The sequence below is a fragment of the Hemitrygon akajei genome, chromosome 4, assembly GCF_048418815.1.
Source record: "Hemitrygon akajei chromosome 4, sHemAka1.3, whole genome shotgun sequence".
Lineage (NCBI taxonomy): Eukaryota > Metazoa > Chordata > Chondrichthyes > Myliobatiformes > Dasyatidae > Hemitrygon > Hemitrygon akajei.
Window position 1 is genome coordinate 133,167,593 of NC_133127.1, and position 23,298 is coordinate 133,190,890.

Below are 23,298 nucleotides of genomic sequence, written 5' to 3' on the forward strand. Positions count from 1 at the left end.
GGCAAAGCAATTTAGTCTTCAGAATTGGCAGTCAATCACATCAACCTGCTCACATTTGTCTGGCTAGGGTGTTAAGCATACTAGCTCTGCACTGCCTGAATTTATGGTTGGGAGGAGGGGCAAGTGAAGACTGCCAAATGAATCACTGACATATATATGCCCTCCCTTCTCTAATCCAATTTTACGAAGACAGGTGGAAAGTTGATCTACTACAGACTAGATGCTCTCCCAGTGCAAAGGTTCCAAGTAGTGTCATTTCCAATCCCTAAACAAGCTGGGCGATGCTGAGTGAGGCTTGTGTTCTGGGCTATGGCTGTGTCCTATTGATAACGTTTGTAAAGAACTTAAGTTTATACTTGTCTGGGCCAGTTTGTGTGCAAGTATGTCAAAGAAAATAAACCTTCTCACAAACCACAGAGCCCAGTGCATCCTTAGGTTGTGTTGGTTGTTAACACAAACTAACATTTCACTGTTTCACAGTATGGATGGTAAATAAATCTGAAATCAATAACCCTAATTTAGTGTATTTTAACAGATACATGAAGTCAGAAGTCCATATAATGATCAAATATACCATCAGGGCTGTGAACAACCAGTCTAGTGTCTAACAGTTGCCATGGCAATGGATGGGATCCATGGCTGGTGATCACAATTTGTGAATGGCAGAAAATAGTAATTTAAGTTTTCTGATCTTCAGTTTCTCCATGAGTGGTACCAAACATGGTACTCACAGCTTACAACTTTGAAACACTAAGATAAATGTAGAGGTAATGCTGGGTGTTCCCAACATGCAGGTAGAAACTGCCTGAACTTAGAATATTGTCACCAAGGGGAAGGAGAGGAATAAGATGGGACCAGGAAGAACTGTACGGAGGACAGCACGTGCATTGGCAAAACAGCTGGAAGGAAAGTGATTGCCTGTAGTTGCTTGGTTATGACTGAAAGGTGAGGATGAATCCAGGTGCGAAAGGCCCAACAAATTGAAGAGGTGCTGGAGGAAGATTTTTTGCTCAAACACACTAATGACTGCAGACAATGTGAGAATAATGAGAAAAGTTAAGTACATCTTGTTACAGCTACTTACCAGAGTTTCTGGAGTGATCTGGGTATGAGCCAATTTGGTTCAATGCCAGAGATAAAATCCAGATCAGAGGAATTCATATAAGGAGTTCTGGATCAGAACAGTGGACGAGCAGATAGGATTTGTTTAAATTGGCATCACGGTCTGAGCAGACACCATGGGCTGAAGGACTTCTTTCTGTGCTGCACTGTTCCAGGATCTATGTTGTAGATATCTCTGCCTTTACAGTTATAAACTGGCTGAAAAACATACTCTTACCTTGAGATTTCCTGACCAGGACTCCCAGAGGAAAAGCTTTGACACCATTATGTAACATTCAAAAACTAAATAATGAAATAAAATAATTAATTAAAAATAACAAAACTGGGACACATAAACAGGATAGAATACATTTTAAAAACAATTAAACACAGTTAAATTACTCAGGTCAATGAAAAATACAAATTATCTGGAATGTGTTTCAATCCTGTGTCGCCATTCCTCACTCAGAACGAAAGGACTCACTGGACCTGTTTCACTTCAGGTGATCTGCATTCAGTTTGTGCTGCAGTGTAGAGGAGTCAAAAAGACAGCTATGCGGAGGTTTAGAACTTGCACATTAGTTTGCTCTGGGAGTTCCAACTTCCTCACTTGTGTGAAAATAAATGCCAGTAAATCTGTGCAGAGATTTTGTAGCAAAGCTTCATCTGGATCTAGCCTAATCTACTCTTCTGCCTCAGAGCATTAGTACTGAAAGATATCATATTAAGATAGTGTGTTGATATTTTGAGGATTCTTGGAGCCTAAGCTTGCTTATGCTGGATCAGATTCATTATTGCAGTTTACATCCCAAGGCAAGACTGTATGATCCTAGTGCACGACTTCTCTGTGACAGAATCATTTTTATATCATGGCTTCACCGATACCTGAACTACGATACCCGCTTGCTCCCAAACTCACTCTCTCTACAAGTACTTAACAGAACAAAAAAAAACTTGCAAAGCCTAATTGAATAGAAAACTCAGTAGAGACACTTGCAACTCAAATGAAGTGAGTCACTTTTGTGGAAAACTCAATAACTAATTAAAAACATTTTATTGTTACATAAACATAAGAAATGTAGCGGCAGTTAAAAATCAATCTGTACAATACACAAATGAATCATAAAATACTACAGTTTTTAATACTGCCAACAACACCTATAGCACAGCTGATCATTGAAATAGATCCAAGTTTTGATGGCATCTGAATTCCTTTAGTGACACTTACAAAACAATCTTATCCTTTTGCACTAATTCATCATGTTTTGTCAAAGTCTTAGCACATTCATAATAACAATTCAAGACACAATCCTTAGCATTTTGCCTCTTGTGACCACAAAATACATGAAAAGATTAGCTGAATTCCTTCCAAAGAATTACGCAGCTGCCTGTTCCGATTCCACCGTACTGAAAAGCTCCGGCAATGATAAAAGTAGGATTTGTGTTATTAAAATGAGCAGTATGGATTTTGTTGATCAATTTACAATCCTTTCTCTTTAAAAACAGTTCATCAATACTAATCAGTCTCTGCTTTGGAGTGATATTTCACTTTTATCAGCAAAAAAATCAAGGCATCTCAGAGCACATTAAATATCTACAAAAGCTTGCAAAATTTGAACATCCCAATCTATACCTATATACACTTTATACAAACGTTTTAAGCACATAAACTTGCATCTTTACAAAGCTTGTTAACAGCAAGTAGAAAATAATACACAACATGACAACAGTTTAATACAATACTACAAAAAGCTTAGAAATTTTGAGGCATATCAAATTTCGTGACTTTCTAAAATGCAGTGCCAACGATCCACAGCTGCTGTAAGATAATTTACATACAAATAAACAAATTAGAGTCCAAATAGACCCACATTTCAGTGGCATTGTAGCTTTGTGAATACATGGAACGGAGTCTAAAGGTGCATGAAAAAATATATTTTCTTCATATTTTGTTCCAGCTATGAATGGTAACAAAGCAGGTTTGTTGGTATATTTAACGGCAGGAAATAGTGAGTTAAACCAAACTTACTTCCACCATGATCTCCAGCATCCAAGGAGATGGCTGACATTTAAATTATATGATTTACTTCAGATTTCAATCCAAATACTGCATGTGCAAATATCCAGGGGTAAATCTATATGCTGAGTCTTTACTCTGCATTTAAAAGAACTCCTTAATCAGACTGGTAACACTGTTTTAGTATTGACAATACTTAATGATGAATAATTTTCTGACTTAACAGGCCATAAAAAGATTTAATTTCCATTATTAAATTGCAAAAAGCAGCTTTGCTGAATGTAGGTTGATTAAAATAATTTTCCCTTGTAATACATTCATTAAAACTTACCACATCTATGCCTTTGAAAGTGTTAATTTGTATATTGTCGATTTATCAGGAATACTCTAGAGATTATACAGCTATAGCTGTGACAATGTTGTCCAATAATAGCTAGACTTGACAAGAACTAAATTCTGAAAATGACTTTCATTTAATTTTAGAGATGTTCCTCTGTGTTCCTCTCAACAAACCAACACACCTCAAGCTGTACCTACCTCATGGTCATAAGACATGAGCTTTTCAAATAGGTCCTTAGACCAGATCATTAAAAAACACATTTATTCCAAATTACATCAGTTTGCAGTGCAATTTTACTTACTCATTTATAGTTACAAAATCTCCTGCTCCAGTGTTCATGACTGTCTTAAAATTTAACCGTGACTGCACTTTCTTTGCAAGTTAATTCAAGCTAAATTCTATGTGCTTTGATATAGAAAAGACACGTACAAAATGTTGTGGCAATTAGAACATTTTGGAACGTAGGGTAGAGGCAAGTTGGATTTTGGCTAGGTATCTTGGGTAGGATATTACTTTTTATATTGGCAAATGCTTTGTTTTTCTACATTACTTTAACTTACCACTATCAGTCGCTTAATTTAGGACTGCAAACATACATTCCAGGAACTGAAAGAGTGCACGATGGATTGGTAAACAAGTACTGCAGTTCTTTTGAATTTCTGCCCACACGGTTACTACAGTTGACTACCCAATGGTTTACTTCATCATAATTTTAAGAAAGTGCCATTACTATTTACTTCATTGCTTACGTTTTGGAATTATCAATATGATCTGTAATTAAGTGATTAAAATTTTATTCTACCAGATGGTCATTTCTCCTACATTATCAAATGTATTTCCATATGGATGACACCTAGAATTCCATTGTTAATGGCAATATCCTTCTGCACTTTTAGCTCCAATGTGAAATTGCCTTAAAACCAAACCATTGGCTGATTTATTAAACAAAAAACAATTATTTTGAGCCGTTTTAGAAAGAATATGCTCTGGACATACAACAATGAAACTTAGTTCCCAACTGGGAGGAAATAACTCATTCTGCTCTTCGTGTCCATCATTTCTTCCGGTTGTACAGTAAATATTCCATGAAATGGTCTTTACCTTCCTGGCACTGCACCACTTTATTCTCAGTGTCTCTTGACTGGTTTCAATTTCTTATAGATTTTGAAGGAGTCATCATACCTGTGTCTGGTACTGAGATTCTACAAAAGAGATATGATTATTAAAATTGACTTCATCGCCACTTTCATAGTCACTCATCACTATTTCAGAATCATCGAAGCCACAACTCGTTGACATATCTGATGATGATGCATTTGTTGCTGTGTGCATTGGAATTGTCATATTGTCAATGATGACTTTCTCCAAGTCTTTGTTTGAACCCGCACGAAATGCGCAATAGTCTCTGCCACCCTGGGCACCACCAGTCTCGCCATCTGCTGGCAACTGGTGAGGTGGAAGATACTGGCTGGGATGGAAGTGCGGTCTTCTTCGGCCATTGGAGGTCAAGGTATTTGTTGCTGATGTGGTATTGTGTGGTTGAAGGATCTCATATTGATCCTGGTAATCCTCTGGGAGGGGAGGAGGAAGTTGGTCCTGACTCAGGAATTCCTCATCTTGAGGAGGTGGGTAATCATTGTCTATGTCATATCCACCGAGGTAGTAGTCTGTATCCAGCGCTGTCACATTCTCATGACGCACAGGTGCAGCATCAGCTACTTCATAATGTGGCACTTCTTGAATATTAGGTAGTCGAGTGCTTGGCATCCAGTCTGAAGTATCCCAATGATATGCTAAATTGAAACAATACAAAGACAAATTCATTATTACAAACAGCTTGACAGCTATTGGTAACGTCACCCCGTTTTGCTGCTATTCTAAGAGGTCTGAACATCATGCATGCATGCTCTTGCTGAGTTCAGTTCCTATTATGATATATAGCTTGGTGGAATTTGATTCACTGCTTTGATTAAACATGTTGGATAACAGTAGAAACATATAACTCCCCCTCCGTTGGTGACATTTATCAGGTTTATTGTATAGGAAGGGCTCGATGCATTCATTGTTGAGGATCCCTACCACCCATCCCACAATCTGAAGCATCAGAGTTAGGATTGCCAGACTTGGTGATAGATCTTTCCCCCAGGTTGTGGGACAAATGAATATCCTGCCACCACCGATGTCTCATTACTAGGATAACGAGCTGTTTACCTGTCCTGTGCACTTCACAGGCATTTTGAATATTTTAATAACTTACTTGTGGTAATATTTTACTTTATCTGCTGTGTGTGGTACATATATGAACTGTGGGTACAGTGTAGTCCAGAGGAATGTTGTTTGGTTTGGACAATCAACTTGAACATGATATTGGATTTAAAATAAAACACGATATGCTTTCCAGTATATTTTGCATATCTTTACTCATAGATCTGGTTATCCCAAGGAATTTTCTGATGTGTTATGATCCATTCACAGCATTCTTGGATATCTGATGATCAAAAGGATACTTTCACATTGCAGTTTCTCACAATGAAAATGTCTATGTCTCTCTGTTGAAACTTGGTCAGCTAATATATGCATCACAACCACTGTGTAAATCGTACGGGAAATATGTTTTGCGAAATGTACAAATAAATGATCAAATATAATTTATTGTCTGTCAAATATAGAAGACATTGTATTGTTACTTCTTTATCATCCTTCTGAGCAGGCTATTACCAGAAAAATATTTCTACAGTATGTATAGTATTTGTGCTTCCATATACAGGATAAAGACACTTACAACACTGTGATTTCAGTCAAGCTCATGCAAAGGCCAACCAAAATCAGCATGCATATTCAAATCAGCCACTTCTTACTGCTAAAGCTGAATACTGATAAAATATAGCTGAACTAGTTTACTGTTGAATCATGCATTTCATTTTATCAATTCAGTTACACACTTCTAATGAGAGTAGTGATAACTGATGCTTAAATCCATAATTTTTAAGAAGTTTCTTCAGCTTAGTATTAAAGACATCACTCTCCTGTTTAAATAGCTGCAGACTGATTTAAATTAACTAAAAGGTTGAAATACATTATTCCAATGAAAGGAGTTCAGCCCAAAGGTCAACAAAACCAGTACGGTATTCAAATGCAAATCCATGCCCTTGCAGATAATTTTGTATTCTTGCTCTGTGAGGCACAATGACACGCCTCACAGTTTATGCTGTGAGCATGCATAAAACAAGGCAAATGTTATTTAACACAGAAGAAATGGGGTGCATTAACAACCAGAATGCAAATATCTGGGAGTCACCTCTGTTGTAGTTCTGCCCCTCCTCCATAAGGGACACTGTTAGGTGGAAAGTGAAAAATAAGTGAGTGGTTAAAAATAACACTCAATTCATCATCATAATACAGCCAGTAGACACTGCAATAGCTATAAAAGACAGCACAGTAAACCATTATTCATGTACTTAGCCCAAATGCAAGGAGCGTGGTGTTCCTATTTGTTTTGCTATCTTTATGTAAGAATTCTTTAAAAGTTTAAATAACAGATCTATTACAGAGCAGATGAGAATTTATAATCTTCAATCTAATTCTACTACAATATGAATCATGAACATAAATCATAGATTTGTACTTTGTATTAATAAGTTGTTAATTGACACCCTTTAATAGATCAACCTCAACAAATGATGTAATAATAAATTGTACATGTCCAGAACCCAATATTCCAATTAATCGGATTTAGGCCAACTGACAGGTCTTACATTAATATAATACGACACGAAGATATCCATAAAACGTCAGTTATGCAAATAGAACATCCAGGGAAACTGGGACTAATAATTCATTGTTGCCACTGATGCATGCATATTTTACTTTATTTCTCATTTGAAACATCTAATTTATTTATGCTGCATCTTCCGCAAGGTTAAAATAGAAACTGTATTTTGTTAGTTCCATCAAAATTTATTGTATAGCAGAATCAGATTCTTTTGCTGTATGTCTTTAAGTGGGGTGGAATAGCATATTTTCTTATTAATGAAAAGATCTGCTTAAGAATTTCAGTATTCACAAAATGCTAAAAAAATGTCCATATTAAAAACACTTCAGTGAAGCAAGACTTACATTGATCTGTTCACTCTAGGTGCCAAACATTCTGGAAGAACACTCCAAGTATATTACTCATAATGATCAATTGTTTAAATCAAATACTTCTATATATCAGTGCAGTTAAGTTGCCTGAAATTCATTTAGCCACTTTAAGGCAATGTTAATGATCACTAAGATTGAATTAGTAAAGAATTACTTTGCATCTCACGACATTCCCCTGGGTTTTTTCCAGGTCCTCAAGTTTCGTTCCACAGTCCAAAGGCATACCAGTTAGTAGGTTAATTGGTCATTGTAAATTGTCCTGTGATTAGGCTAGGATTAATCGGGGGCTGCTGGGCGGTGCGGTTCAAAGGGCTGGAAGGACCTATTCTGTGCTGTTTTTCTAAATGAATAAAATGTTATTGAATATTGAATGCTACTATAGCAGTAATTAAAATGACTATGGGAGTGCCGTTAATAGGAAAGCTGTTGAAAAGTGCCAAGTCAGGCAAAGTAGGGTGAAGGGTTCCTTTTATGTCATCTGATGTCCTAAAAATATTTAACGATGTCAGTACATCAACATGAAATGTTTGTGTTTTATTGTATGTTAGCAGGCATTAATAAATGTGCTGAAGCACCAGAGAATGGCAGAAAAACGTCTCCCATAAAAACATCAAATACAATATTTTACCGCACTAATAATATTGCAAATCATCCCAAAATACATTTCAGCAGAATTGAAAAACACAAATCTGCAACAGCTCAAATAAAAAAGAAATGCTCTATATGATAATTTTAAAGAGCATCTTTAAAGGATAGGAAGAGGTGGAGAGGTAGGAAAGTGGAAAGATTTAGGATTGAAATTAAAAGTGTAGGGCACTAGAGACTGCTGCTAATAATGAAGTGAAGAAAACTTGAGTTTCTATACAGAGCCAGATTTGGAGGAGTGCAAAGGAAAAAAAAATGTTTGTAGGATTGGAGAAGCTTTTAGAGATGTGGACGACCTATTCCATGGAGGGACATGGAAATAAGAATTTGAATTTTAATACTGACCCCTGGCCATACTGGAACCTCGGCAGATTAGTAAACATGGTGGTAATGATCACTGGAACTTAGCAGCAATATTTCAATTGAGCTCAAGTTCACATGGCTGGTAGGTGAAAAACATGTTGAGTGTAATCCGATAATCAAATATAGAAAGAAAGAAAGATCTTCCTTTACATAGAAGGGGAGACAAAATGGACTTGGGTAGGATTAGTGCAAATCCTACCTTGGGTAGGATTGAGTGATGGTCAGTGCAGACTCAGAGCATGTTTCTGTATCTCTCCGTTACTTTCTTTATTTCCTTAATTACCTCTGGTCATGCCAAAGTGATCTACACCCTAAAAGTACTTTTTGAAGTATGGGTGTAACATAGGAAACTTAACAACCAATTTGCACGTAGTGAGATAACTAGATAATCTTTTTATGTTGATTCAGTTCTTATTATTATTGGCCAAGACGCTGAAAATAACTACAGCAAAACAGACAAAATGCTGGAGGAACTCAGCAGGTCAGGCAGCATCTATGGGAATGAATAAACAGACGACGTTGCAGGCCAGGACCCTTCTTCAGAACTGAAAATAGCTGCCCTCTTTTGGTATCAACACTATCAACGGAGTATGTGATCTGGGACAGAAACTAAGCGGAGTGGTATTAAGGGATGAAGCTATCTTTAGGGATTCAGGAAATGTAAGGTGAACCTTAAATCTGGATTTGACAGAAGATCAACCTCAATGGACGGGGAGAAGGATGTTGTGTACAAGCCTGAAAGTGGATTTAACGAATGGGATTGAATACAAAAGGCTAACATTCCAGCATGCAACTTCAGGTTCATGATCATGCAGTGAATAAATCCCTAATCCTGTTCTTCCTTCGTTCTTTAGAAAAATCAATACAATTAAAATGGCTCAGTTAATTATGACATATTGATGTTAATACTTCTATTGAAGTCAGATATATTTCACAATTTTAAAGCATTGCTTAAACAAAGTATCAAAATGGATTTTTTAAAAAAATGTGAGGTATTCTGCTTGTCTCTACTATGGCAAACATTATTTCTGCATAAGAAAAGAGAGATGAGAGCAAATTAAATACCTTCATTCTCAATTGTGTCAACCGCATCATCATTAACCAGGCGTATAACAGTCACTACTGAAGCTTTTAGGGTAGGGTAAGAGAAGGGCAAGATTAGAAAAGGAGCAATGGAAACCAGGATAAAGTTAGTAAGCAGTTTTAGATTGATTTCTCATTTAATTGATATGAAATGTCAAATACCCAAAAGGCAAAGGCAATTATATTGCAGGTGAACATTTGAATCAACCTTATACAGTGCAGTCATTTCCTTCAGAATATTTCAATTAAACTCACAGTAAAATAGAGACAGAATGGTCCAGAAATTCTATGACTTTGCACAACTTTTATCATACACTGTGTTGTAATTGGATCTAATACCTAATCCCTAGGCATATAGTAAGTTCCAACATTAAGCTCACAAAGTACACTTTAGAAAAAGCTAGCACAGTTGTCCGTTAGCACGAAGACTTGTACACCTGGTGCAGTGAGATCAATCAGAAAGCCATTGTGGATGATCAGAGAGGCACGTTTACAACAATAATTATCCCCTGATGATTAAAGATGAGATACACGTTGTGGTGAGGATTGATACCGGCTTAGAAGATTAAGAAGAATTGGAGCGAGAAATAGGAAAGAAACAGATCTGTAACACCCCCCCCCCACCCCACTGCTCCCAACTACAGCAACAATAAAACTCCATTAATCTGGCACACATGACACTACTATAGTGCCAGACCAGCAGATCATTCCTCCATGATTACGACCCAGTTTGGGTTTTGCCAATAGTATTCAGTTCCACTTCTTATCCCAGTTTTGGTCTGACAACCAGACAGCTGAATTCTGATGGCCACATAAGAGTGACCGCACCAGGCCAGCATTTGACCATTCACCAAACTAAAAAGCCTGGGTAATTCCCTATTCCATTATCTTTAAAAAATCTCTTCAATGCAGCTACCGGCTTCTATTATCTCCCATTTCTAATTTCTTCACAACTGCTCCCATTGCCAGTTTATCTGCTGCTGGTGACACATTCTATCAAGTCGTGAAACAGTTTTAAATCTGATGCAAACAAGAGGAAATCTGCAGATGCTGGAAATTCGAGCAACACACACAAAATGCTGGTGGAACGCAGCAGGCCAGGCAGCATCTATAGGAAGAAGCACTGTCGACGTTTCGGGCAGAGACCCTTCTTCAGGACTAACTGAAAGGAAAGATAGTAAGAGATTTGAAAGTAGGAGGGGGAGGGGAAACTGCGAAATGATAGAAGACCGGAGGGGGTGGGGTGAAGCTGAGAGCCAGAAAGGTGATTGGCAAAAGGGATACAGAGCTAGAGAAGGGAAAGGATCATGGGATGGGAGGCCTAGGGAGAAAGAAAGGGGGAGGGGAGCACCAGAGGGAGATAGAGAACAGTCAGAGTGATGGGCAGAGAGAGAGAAAGAAAAAAAAGCGGAGGGAAAAAAAACTAAATATATCAGGGATGGGGTTAGGAGAGGCATTAACGGAAGTTAGAGAAGTCAATGTTCATGCCATCAGGTTGGAGGCTACCCAGCCAGTATAAGGTGTTGTTCCTCCAACCTGAGTGTGGTTTCATCTTGACAGTAGAGGAGGCCATGGATAGACATATTAGAATAGGATTAAATGTGTGGCCACTGGGAGATTCTGCTTTTCCTGCTTATCCCCCCCATCCCTTCCCACTGATCTCCCTCCTGGCACTTGTCCTTGCAAGCGGAACAAGTACTACACCTGCCCTTACACTTCCTCCCTCACCACCATTCAGGACCCCAGACAGTCCTTCCAGGTGAGGCAACACGTCACCTGTGAGTCGGCTGGTGTGGTATACTGCGTCCGGTGGTCCCAGTGTGGCCTTTTATATATTGGTGAGACCCGACGCAGACTGGGAGAGTGTTTTGCTGAACACCTACGCTTGGTCCGCCAGAGAAAGCATTCAGAATCCTCTTCAATGTCCATCTATAGAAACTTACATACCAAATCTCCTTAGGCTCCTAATGAAATAGATCCACTAGTGAGCTTTCTTCCTGTTTGCATCAATGTGTTCGGCCCAAGTACAATCTTCTGATACATTGACACCCAGGAATCTAAAGTTGCTCACCCTTTCCACTACTGACCCCTCAACCAGGACTGGTGTGTGTTTTCCCACTTTCTTCTTTAAGTCTACAATCACTTCCTTGATCTTGCTTATATTGTCCAAGGTTGTTGTTGTGACACCATTAATCAGCCGATCTATATAACTCCTGTATGGCTCCTTGTCGCTATCTGAGATTGTGCCAACGACAGTGGTGTCATCGACAAATTTAAAGATAGTGTTTGAGCTGTGCCTAGCCACACAGTCGTGAGTGCAGAGAGAGTAGAGCAGTGGGCTAAGCACGCATCTTTGATATACACCTGTGTTGAATGACAGCAAAGAGAAGATGCTATTTCCAATCTGCATTGACTGTGGTCTCCTGATGAGGAAGTCAGAGAGAGGTACAGAAACATAAATTTAGAAACCTAATGATTAATATTGAGGGGCTAAAGGTACTGACCGGCAAATTGCAATTTATAATCAGCAGATGATGTATGTTTTGCTGTTGTCTAAGTGCTCTCAAGCAGAATGAAGACCCAGTGAGATTGGATCCGCTGTAGACGTGGTGTGGCGGTAGGTGAATTGCAGCAGATCAGGTCCTCGCTCAGGCAGGAATTCATTCTTGGCATAATCTCTCAAAACACTTTATTATGGCAGCTGTGAGTGCTACTGGCCGGCAGTTGCTAAGGCAGCTTGCACTGCTCTTCTTGGGCAATAGTATGAATACTGCCCTTTTGAATCAGGTGAGAACCCTAGACTGTAGCAGTGAGAGGGTGGATATGTCCTTGAACACTCCAACCAGTTGGTCAGCACAGGTTTTCAATACCCCACCAGGTACATCATTGGGGCCTGATGCCTTGTGAGGGTTCAGCTTCTTGAAGCATGAAGCATTCCTTATGGTGGTGTAACAGTGAACAAGTGGTTCCACAGATGACACATTAGAGGTAGTTTATCAGCGACTTCTTTAAGCTGGCATGGTTGAAGTCACCTGCAATGATTGGGAGGCATCGGGGTGCCTGTCCTGACTGCTGATCACAGTGGCCAGCTCCTCGAGTACAAGCTTGACTTCTTCCAGGGGTGGAATGTATATTGCAACCCCCCAGAATGATGGCAAAAAACTCACTTAGCAGATGGAATAGACATTTGTGTATCATGATGAGTTAATAATGAAGCAAATGCCATTGCTTCTGCCTTTACTTTTACCTGCTTCCACCATCTGGACCACGTACTGGATGTTAAACCCCTTGGGTTGGAGAGATGTGTATGAAATGCTGGGGCTGAGCCATGTCTCTGTGAAGCAGATTACTCAACAGTCCCTGATGTCCCTCTGGTAATGAAGATGACTCTGAGGTCTTCAATTTTATTTTCCAGTAACCATACATTAGCTGGGAGGATGGTGGTTGCCTTAGGACCTTATGCTTCAGGTTTACCTGGAGCCTTCCCATTTTCTGAGAGAATAGAGATGTTCTCTGGGCTTCCAGCTGCTGCACATACCTCAAAAGGTGCTGAAACTAATTGAATTAAGCTAGTATTCCCTCAAGAATAAATTATACAGTAATGATCTATATTGAAATGATTAAACTGATTAAGGAATTTATAGGATGGGCAGTCTTAACAATTCTTCTGTGGGGCGAGACTTGAACAACAGGGCAGAAACAAAATTAAGTCTCCATAAAGTTAATTGTCAATTGATTGAGGTTTTAATTGCACCTTTAAACAACAATACTGTTTACAAGAAAATGCTTGGACTTTAATTTTGAATAGTCCATTGGAAAATCCTTGGTTTTAATAATGTGTAGTGATAATATTTAAATTTTCATAAAACTTAAATTCCTGTGGGATTAAGCCAGCTCTAAAATTTATCAGCAACCCATATTACCTTGGACTCTCATTATCAGCTGGGTAGACTATTGTGATGAAGTTGGTTATGTTATATGTCAGCTATTAGCTTCTCTCTCTCCCCCCCCTCACCTCAAACTTTCCCCTTTCATACCTTGAGTCAAGTTCTGGAGGTTAGCTCTATGGGAATGCCTGATGGCTGACAGTGTTTGGCAAAGAAAGGAGGGGATGGGGAACAAGAAGCTTTATAGCATGTGGTTGTCCATAACCCAGGGGAAGGCAATGCAAAATCAATTTCCTGTACATGTTGGCTAACTCTGCAACAAATTTTAAAACGTGCTAATCTCTGATGCTACTGATCGCATACTTTTAACGGCACCCAATTCTAACAGCTCTACTTAAAGCCAGAACTCAGCCTGTCATGAGCAATACCAGAAATACTTTTTATATAAAGAGTAGAAGAAATCAGGCACAAGTTTCTCAAAGCTATTGAAGTCAGATGAATTGAAAATAACAATATGATACTGACGCTTTTTTTCTTTTATTTCATTGAGATACAGCACAGAGTAAGCCCTTTGAGTTATGCCAGGCAGCAACACCCCCCCCCCCCCCCGATTTAACCCTGTTCTAATCATGAAACCATTTACAATGACCAATTAACCAACCATCCGGTATGTCTTTGGACTGTGGGAGGAAATCAGAGCACCCAGAGGAAACCCACACATTCACAGATAGAATGTACAAACTCTTTACAGGTAATGGTGGGAATTGAACCCAGGTCGCTTGTACTGGAATGAATTGTGCTAACCATTACACTACCACGTCATTTTTCTTTTAAGTAGGTTTAGGGAACTAAGGCAGGTAAATGGAATTGTGATACAGAATAGCCAGGATCTAATTAAACAATGCAAAAGGCTAGAGGGGGCTGAATGGTGTTGTTCCTAAATTTTCCAAAGGCAGAGTGCAGTGGATCTTGCTGGGCCAGTTTCCCTGACTAGCTTTGTCATAACCTCACACCTGGAAATACATTGTCTGTCCATATCTGGACTAGCCCTCTACTTCCCTGAGTACAATAGTGTGGGTGGAACAGCAATAGAACCAGACGGGGTACAGCAATGAGCCAAAGGGACTTGGCCCAAAACGTCGACTGTATTCTTTTCCATAGATGCTCCCTGGCCTGCTGAGATCCTCCAGCATTTTGTGTGTGTTGCTTAGCTGTGCCCGAAACTCTGCTGAAAGATTCCCATGTTTGGGGAAGCTAGCTGTGGGGCTTGGCTAGCTACAAAGGATGAAATAATAAGATAGTTTCATGTTTTGGACAGTTAAAGGCACTTAAAAAAATTTAAAAATAAAATTAAACTAAATTAATGTACATAATTTATTTTATAAATACTTCCATTTTACCTATGTTCTAGGCTTACAAGCCATTGCAATAATGGGGATTCTGATCCTGGGCCAGGTTGGTTCATCCAGCAGCATGGTGGCTTTGACTTTCTGCATTAGTCCCCAAGGTCTGGATATTTATGTGTGACAGCACACATACCCCAAGCCTGGAACTTATTGCAATTTCAACAACTAAACATGATGGTTCCAATCAAATTCCTGACAATATCCAATTTGTGGTAAGACAAGAAATTAGTCCAATCACTAATAATAAGAACAGATAAATGTTCCAAACACTTGGAAAAGTCCGAGCCAATCAGTGCAGCTTTCCAGAAGATAACTCAGCAAAACCATGCCTGACACTTTAAATTAAGCCTGTCTGCAGTCATTTTCAAGTTTACAAAATTTCACTACACCTAATTCCACAGATAGAAATCAGATTTGTTAGCATTTTTAATAGTCTTGCTGATTTGCAACGTTGCCTTCAATGATTTGTTCTCCCTCCTCCCCACCCCACTCCGTTTCTGATCACTTGGTGTTTGCAGCTTTCCAATTCAGCAAGACTGCAAATCTTAAAATTCTCATTCTTGCTTTAAAATTCCTCTCCCCCCCCCCCCCCCCCCCCGCCCTCCCCGTGAACAGCACCATCTCTACAATCCTGTTGGTAATTGTAGCAGTGGTTAAACCACTGGTCCTGAAAACTGATTTGGTAAATTAGTTTAAATCCCATTATGGAAGTTAGGGAATTTAAAATTGCTTACTTAAGTAATTTAAAAAAAAACTAATATCACAGCTTGGTGACCATGAAGTACACTGGACTCTCTTTTATAAACCTGTTCTCCAGTTTAGCTATGTGTGAATGTAGACCCTTAGCCCACATTGACTTTTAACAGCCTTCTAAATCAAAAAGCAAGTCCATCAGTTATACCAAGCCCCTGCAGAGATTAGGAATTGGAGCAGATTTAATACATATATCATAAGCAGACAGGGATTCTTAGCCTAGTATCTAAAATTAACACTGCAGAACTAAGGAATCAATTTCAACCTGCTTAAGGCTGCTGTCAGAGCCATTCCAATCATGCCATTGCAAAACTAAATTCTAAACAATGGAAAATCTGAACTTCAAACTCACATGTTAAGAGTTCGGCATATGGTAAAGCAGATTTATGAATCTAAGATTTGCTTAACTGACTTCAACACAGGCCCTGCCTCAAAAGCTGTTTACTAAGTAAAGCATTGAGGGATGCCTTGAGGTTATAAAAAATGTGAATAAAAACAATAGACAAGAAATTCCATTGGAAAAAAAAATTTGCACCCGTGTTTATAATGTACGTAACACATATCACCTGAGCACATTTTGTGATCTTACTGGATGGTAAAGCAGGCTGGGAAAATCAAATGGACAAATCTCGCAATAACTTCTCAAATTAAGATGGGATTTTGTTCGGACAGATATGAATTATCAGAAATGCTCCTCCTCACACCAGCACTGAATACTATGAACAGTCTACCAGCTAACTAAACAGCTTTTGGCAAAATTCAAAACAGCAGGATTTTTCTCCAGCTTTTCTGTCAATGTTCATATGCTGTTCAACGCTTTGTATTGAAGGCTCCTATGATTAAATTGAATGTTTGGGGCATTAAGAATATTCTGAGATATGGTGCAATGTCAGTTCAAAGAGAAGGGGAACTATCATAAAGGCATGGTACTATAAAACACTCACTGACCAGTGTCAGAGGTTTGCTAGTGAGGCTTGCGCATTGATTACTATCTTGGAAACGGTTCATGATGTTCGTGATGTGGGAACAAAACATAGAATAAAGAAGTGGCTGTTGTAAAAGCTCAATTTGTTCATTAAAATATTTTTCTGTGGAGTAGATGAGACAACCATCCTCTTCCTCATGAACTGTGCTTTTGCCAAGAAGGTCTGGAAAAAGATGCAGTTATCCCGTTGATGTTCTTTCTGAGCAACTGCGTAACAGATGACTGTGATCTATGGACTGTTCCTAGAGACAACTATCAACTGCTGCTGAAAGTGAAGGATGTGCATTAGTCTGCTGGAGACATGTTGGCTTTCCAGGGTAAGGAGACATCTACAAGTAAATACTCTCAAGTAGCACACTCCATGTTCCACACGGCGCATGTGGAAGGGCATCCAGGACATCACCAGTTACAAGACAACATCATCTGACTGTGCAGGTGATGCGCTGAATAACTTCTACGCCCAGTTTGAGGTGGAAAATGATGTGCCGGTGAGGAAGTCCACCCCTCCTACAAATGACCAGGTGCTGTCTCTCTCTGTGGCCAACATGCGAAGAACCCTGTGCAGGGTCAACCCACGGAAGGCTGCTGGACCAGACAACATTCCTGGTAGAGTGCTCAGAGGATGTGCAGACCAGCTAGCAGATGTTCTCACAGACACCTTTAACATCTCCCTGAGCAGCACCACCGTTCCAACGTGCTGCAAGGCCGCCACCATCACCCCCGTGCCGAAGAAGTCTTCAGTGTCCTGCCTAAATGACTACAGTCCCGTTGCACTCACATCCATCATCATGAAGTGTTTCGAGACGCTCGTCATAAGGCATATCAAGACCCTGCTGCCCCCCTCACTGGATGCCCTGCAGTTTGCGTACCGTCCCAATCGCTCAACAGATGATGTCATTGCCACCACCCTCCACTTGGCCTTAACCCACCTGGACAAAAAAGACACATACGTTCGAATGCTGTCCACAGACTTCAGTTCAGCATTCAACACAATCATCCCTCAGAAACTGATTGGAAAGCTGAGCCTACTGGGCCTGAACACTTCCCTCTGCAACTGGATCCTAGACTTCCTGACTGGGAGACCTCAGTCAGTCCGGAACAGGAGCAGCATCTCCAACACCATCACACTGAGCACGGGAGCCCCCCAGGGTTGTGTGCTCAGTCCACTGCTGTTCACTCTGCTGACCCACGACTGTGCTGCAACACACAGCTCGAACCATATCATCAAGTTCGCCGATGACACGACCGAGTTGGCTCTCATCAGCAAGAACGACGTGTCAGCTTACAGAGAGGAGGTGCAGCGGCTAACAGACTGGTGCAGAGCCAACATCCTGTCTCTTAATGTGAACAAAACAAAAGTGATGGCTGTTGACTTCAGGAGGGAATGGAGCGATCACTCCCTGTTGAACATCGACGGCTCCTCAGTAGAGATCGTTATGAGCACCAAATTTCTTGGTGTTCACCTGAAAGAGAATCTCACCTGGTCCCTCAACACCAGCTCCATAGCAAAGAAAGCCCAGCAGCGTCTCTACTTATTGTGAAGGCTGAGGAAAGTCCATCTCCCACCCCCCATCCTCATCACATTCTACAGGGGTTGTATTGAGAGCATCCTGAGCAGCTGCATCACTGCCTGGTTCGGAAATTGCACCATCTCGGATCGCAAGACCCTGCAGCGGATAGTGAGGAAAGCTGAGAAGATCATCGGGGTCTCTCTTCCTGCCATTGCGGACATTTACACTACACACTACATCCACAAAGGAAACAGCATTATGAAGGACCCCACACACCCCTCATACAATCTCTTCTCCCTCCTGCCGTCTGGGAAAAGGCTCCAAAGCATTCGGGCTCTCACGACCAGACTGTAACCGTTTCTTACCCCAAGCTAACAGACTCCTCAATACCCGAAGCCTGGACTGACACCTTGCCCTACTGTCCTGTTTATTATTTATTGTAATGCCTGCACTGTTTTTGTGCACTTTATGCAGTCCAGTGGTCTAGTGTAGCTTTCTCTGTTTTTTTTTTAATTACATAGTTCAGTCTAGTTTTTTGTACAGTGTCATGTAACACCATGGTCCTGAAAAACATTGTCTCAGTTTTACTATGCACTGTACCAGCAGTTATGGTCAAAATGACAATAAAAGTTGACTTGACTTGACTTGACTCCAATCTGGAATACATGTTGTAGGATGCACTGAAGCTTGGTTTAGCCTTCACAAAAGCTTTGTAAGGAAGGTCCACATGTCTTGGCCCTGCCACCACAGAGCACTGAAGGGCTGGGCTTTGAGTTACAGCCTTCCAAATTCTTTGTGGCTCACTCTTTGAAGAGGAAACATAAGTGGCATTCATGTATTGTGAAAGTGTTTTAAATTGATGGTATAATGAAAGCAACAGTAAATGTATACTGATTTTATTTGCTGAGTATACTGTAAAGAGTAATTTTGAAATTAAAAAAGTTGGTAAAGAACACTCCTTAGATATTGTGGTTTACGAATGGCTTATAGAAAAAAAACTATTGTTACTGTAGTGAAGTTCATTTAACTGCAAGAATCAATGCAATAGGAAGAAATTATGAAAACATATTTACACTATTTGAAGATCTCAGACATGGCTAACACAAAATCTTTTCTAAGCTTCAACTGAATTTTTATCTCATGCATTTGTTTTTTCCTGAGTTATAAAAATCATAATAATTTAAATGTTTTCATGAAGTAAAGAAACAATACAGTGTGTAAAGAGCCACCTTGAAACAATGTTGTAATAAGCAGAGATGGGCTCTGCTGCCCACAGAATACAAATTCAGCATAAAAATGGTCTGCCAATCCAAAAATGATTCACCATTTCCAAGAAGCGGTGCAAAGCAGTTTAAACTGTTCATTATTTCTTGCTAGCTAGCCTTACTAGGTCTTCACACAAAAATATCATCAAAGATGCCCTCACCCGCATCTCCTCCACCTCCCGCACTTCAGCCCTTAACACATCCTCCCGTCACCACAGGGACCGTGTTCCCCTTGTCCTCACCTACCACCCCACCAGCCTCGGATCCAACACATTATCCTCCTCAACTGCCGCCACCTTCAACAGGACCCCACCACCCAGCACATCTTTCCCTCCCTACCCCTCTCAGCTTTTCGCAGGGATCGTTCCCTCCGCGACTACCTGGTCCACACGTCCCTCCCCACAGAACTCCCACCCAGCACGTATCCCTGTAAGCGCAAATGCTACACCTGTCCCCACACCTCCCTCCCCTTACCACCATTCTGGGCCCCAGACAGTCCTTCCAGGTGAGGCAACACCTGGGGGACCGCTTCGTTGAGCACCTCTGCTCCGTCCGTCACAACAGACAGGACCTCCCGGTTGCCACCCACATCAACTCTGCCTCTCATTTCCATCTAGATATGTCCACACATGGCCTCCTCTACTGCCATGATGAGGCCAAACTCAGGTTGGAGGAGCAACACCTCATCTACCTCCAGCCTGGCGGTATGAACATTGAATTCTCCAATTTCCAGTAATTCCCTCCTGCTCCCCCTATCCTAGGTCCCTCTCTGCCTCTCTCCCCTTTCAACTTTCTGCTCCTTTATCTCTACAGTTCTTTCATGCTTATCCCCTCCCCCCTTTATCCTTCCTCTGATTGGTTCTCCACCTGCCGCCTCTAGCCCTTCCCCCTCCCCCATCTCTATTACTGGGATTCGGCCCTCTCTTCGCCCCCATTCCTGATGAAGGGTCTCGGCCCAAAACGTCGGCTACTCTTTTCTTACGGATGCTGCCTGACCTGCTGAGTTCTTCCAGCGTCGTGTACGTACTCTTACTAGGTCTTGTAATGTCAGCACCAAAGTAATAAAACTTGTCTTCTATCTGAAGCAACCAAAAAGCCCTCAGAGTATGAAATAGAAGGTGGCTTGCATCCACCTTCCATGCACAGACAGGAATAGATATTTCTGGCCTTGCCTGAGATGCCCATGATGAAGAGCGATAAAAATATAAATGAAGAACTTACGACCAATCTTCCTCCATCATATCCATACTATGTTTTAATACAGGGTAAATACTGTATATCTTAAATTTAAATAATATTATATTCTAGCTCTGTCTTAAGCTTACTGTTGGGTAAAGAAACCTTGCAACTGATCAAAGAATTAAGTGCATTTCCAAGAGTAATTCTGTCTCCCAAGCTACCCATTTGCCCTATGTTCAGTCTAATTCCATCACCCTTTATATCTGATATCAGCACCCATCCCATTATCCAAACAACTCACGCTCATCTCCATCTCCTTACTACCCCTTTCCAACCCTCCACCCTGATGTCCAATGACTAGATATGGTCTGGAGCAACAGACCTACCAGACCGAGAGCCCGTTGCCCACTCAGTCTGACTGGATGTAGCAGGAGAAAGGAATACTGTCAATGTCAGCTCTTTTGTTGAATTTGTCAGCAACCTGGTCATTATGTTCTCACCTCCTCCTACCCAGAGATTTCACCCTGCCTCAGAGTTATCCTGGAACTTCTAGAAGAGGCTATGCAAACTATTATTAGAGAAGTGAAACTGCATCCCATTTCCTATCACTGGCATGTCTTACCTCGGTGAGTTCAATTATTTTCCAACAATTAATCAATCATTAAAATGCACTAGGCTGGAAAAATGAGTATATATCATGAGTTCATTACATTTTTATCAGGCCAGCAATTATAAGAAGTCATAACTCCTCAATATGTAATTTGCAGAAGGTACAGAAATCATAAAAAACATTTTATTTCCTGTCAAACCTTAGAGGTAAAAAACACAGATAAGAAGTGGGAATTAAAATAAATGAAGAAGGTTGTAAACCTGTCCTACCATTATCGTCGCATGAATCAGACTGGAAGGAATTGAGGGATTGGACTTCGGAACTGCTGCCTTTTGTACTCGCTGTGAAGCCTGCAGCATCCTCAACAATGTCGGTCTTTCCTACAGCAAGAAGATAAACGGAGTTAGCAAAGCTCATTCATTCCTTCTGCTATACTCTGCAGTTCTGACATTGAACAGCAAATGGGACACATTTTACTTGTAAGTGTTTTATTAAATACTATCATTGTTGCAATATACAAGCTCAAATTTATTCAGCAGAAAATCAAACACAGCTTATTTCCCAACAGAATAAAGAAATGCAAATGCTGGGAATCTGCACATTAAACAGAAATACGCTGGAAACAACCAACAGGTCAGGCAGCATCCACTGAGGGAGAAATCACAGAGTTAATATTTTCAGCATCTTTTAGGGTTACATCAACATGTACAAACAAGCTGGAGGAACTCAGCAGGTCGGGCAGCATCCGTTGAAATGAGCAGTCAATGTTTTGGGCTGAGACCCTTCGTCAGGACTGAAGAAGGAGGTGGCAGGGGCCCTATAAAGAAGGTGTGGGGAGGGGGAAGGTGCAGATGAAAAACCAATCAGAGGAAAGATCAAGGGGTTGGGGAGGGGAAGCAGGGGGGGATAGGCAGGAGATGTGAAGAAGGAATGTAAGGGGAAAGCACTATGGGTAATAGAAGGCAGAATCATGAGAGAGGTGATAGGCAGCTAGAAGAGGAGGCAAAGTGAAAGTGGGATGGGAGAAGGGAGAGGGAGGGAATTACCGGAAGTTGGAGAATTCGATGTTCATACCAAAGGGCTGGAGACTACCCAGACGGTATATGATGTGTTGCTCCTCCAACCTGAGTTTGGCCTCATCATGGCAGTAGAGGAGGCCACGTTTGGACTTATCCGAATGGGAATGTGAAGCAGAGTTGAAGTGGGTGGCAACCGGGAGATCCTGTCTGTTGTGGTGGACGGAGCGGAGGTGCTCGACAAAGCAGCCCCCCGACCTGCATCAGGTCTCGCCGATGTAGAGGAGACTGCACCGGGACCATCGGATGTAATAGATTACCCCCACAGACTCACAAGTGAAGTGTTGCCTCACCTGGAAGGACTGTTTGGGGCCCTGAATGGTGGTAAGAGAGGAGGTGTAGGGAAAGACGAGATACGACGCAGATCGGGGGCCGCTTCGTCGAGCACCTCCACTCCGTCGGCCACAAAAGACAGGATCTCCCGGTTGCCACCCACTTCAACTCTGCTTCACATTCCCATTCGGATATGACCATACATGGCCTCCTCTACTTCTATGATGAGGCCAAACTCAGGTTGGAGGAGCAACACCTCATATACCGTCTGGGTAGTCTCCAGCCCCTTGGTATGAACATCGAATTCTCCAACTTCCGGTAATTCCCTCCCTCTCCCTTCCCCTATCACACTCTACTCTGCCTCCTCTTCTAGCAGCCTATCACCTCTCTCATGATTCTGCCTTCTTCTACTACACATAGTGCTTTCCCCTTACATTCCTTCTTCACCTCTCCTACCTATCCCCTCCCTGCTTCCCGTCCCCCAACCCTTAATCTTTTCTCTGATCGGTTTTTCACCTGGCATCTTCCCCCCCTCTCCCCCACCTTCTTTATACGGTCCCTGCCCCCTCTTTCTTCAGTCCTGACGAAGGGTCTCGGCCTGAAACGTTGACTGCTCATTTCAACAGATGCTGCCCGACCTGCTGAGTTCCTCCAGCTTGTT

General features: G+C 41.1%; 1 protein-coding gene across 2 annotated transcripts in view; it reads right to left on the reverse strand.

The window, feature by feature from the left end:
* Window positions 1–2,136: 2,136 nt before the first annotated feature.
* The window catches only part of fat3a (FAT atypical cadherin 3a), a 687,349-nt gene continuing 666,187 nt past the window's right edge, over window positions 2,137–23,298 (reverse strand). For both annotated transcript variants that reach the window (XM_073043347.1, XM_073043348.1), the window contains 4 exons: window positions 21,558–21,668; window positions 9,675–9,737; window positions 6,757–6,792; window positions 2,137–5,251 (listed from right to left, as the gene is read on the reverse strand). In XM_073043347.1, the coding sequence (XP_072899448.1) occupies window positions 4,635–5,251; window positions 6,757–6,792; window positions 9,675–9,737; window positions 21,558–21,668 (827 nt within the window). In that variant the 3' untranslated portion in view covers window positions 2,137–4,634. The remainder of the gene's footprint in view (window positions 5,252–6,756; window positions 6,793–9,674; window positions 9,738–21,557; window positions 21,669–23,298) is intronic.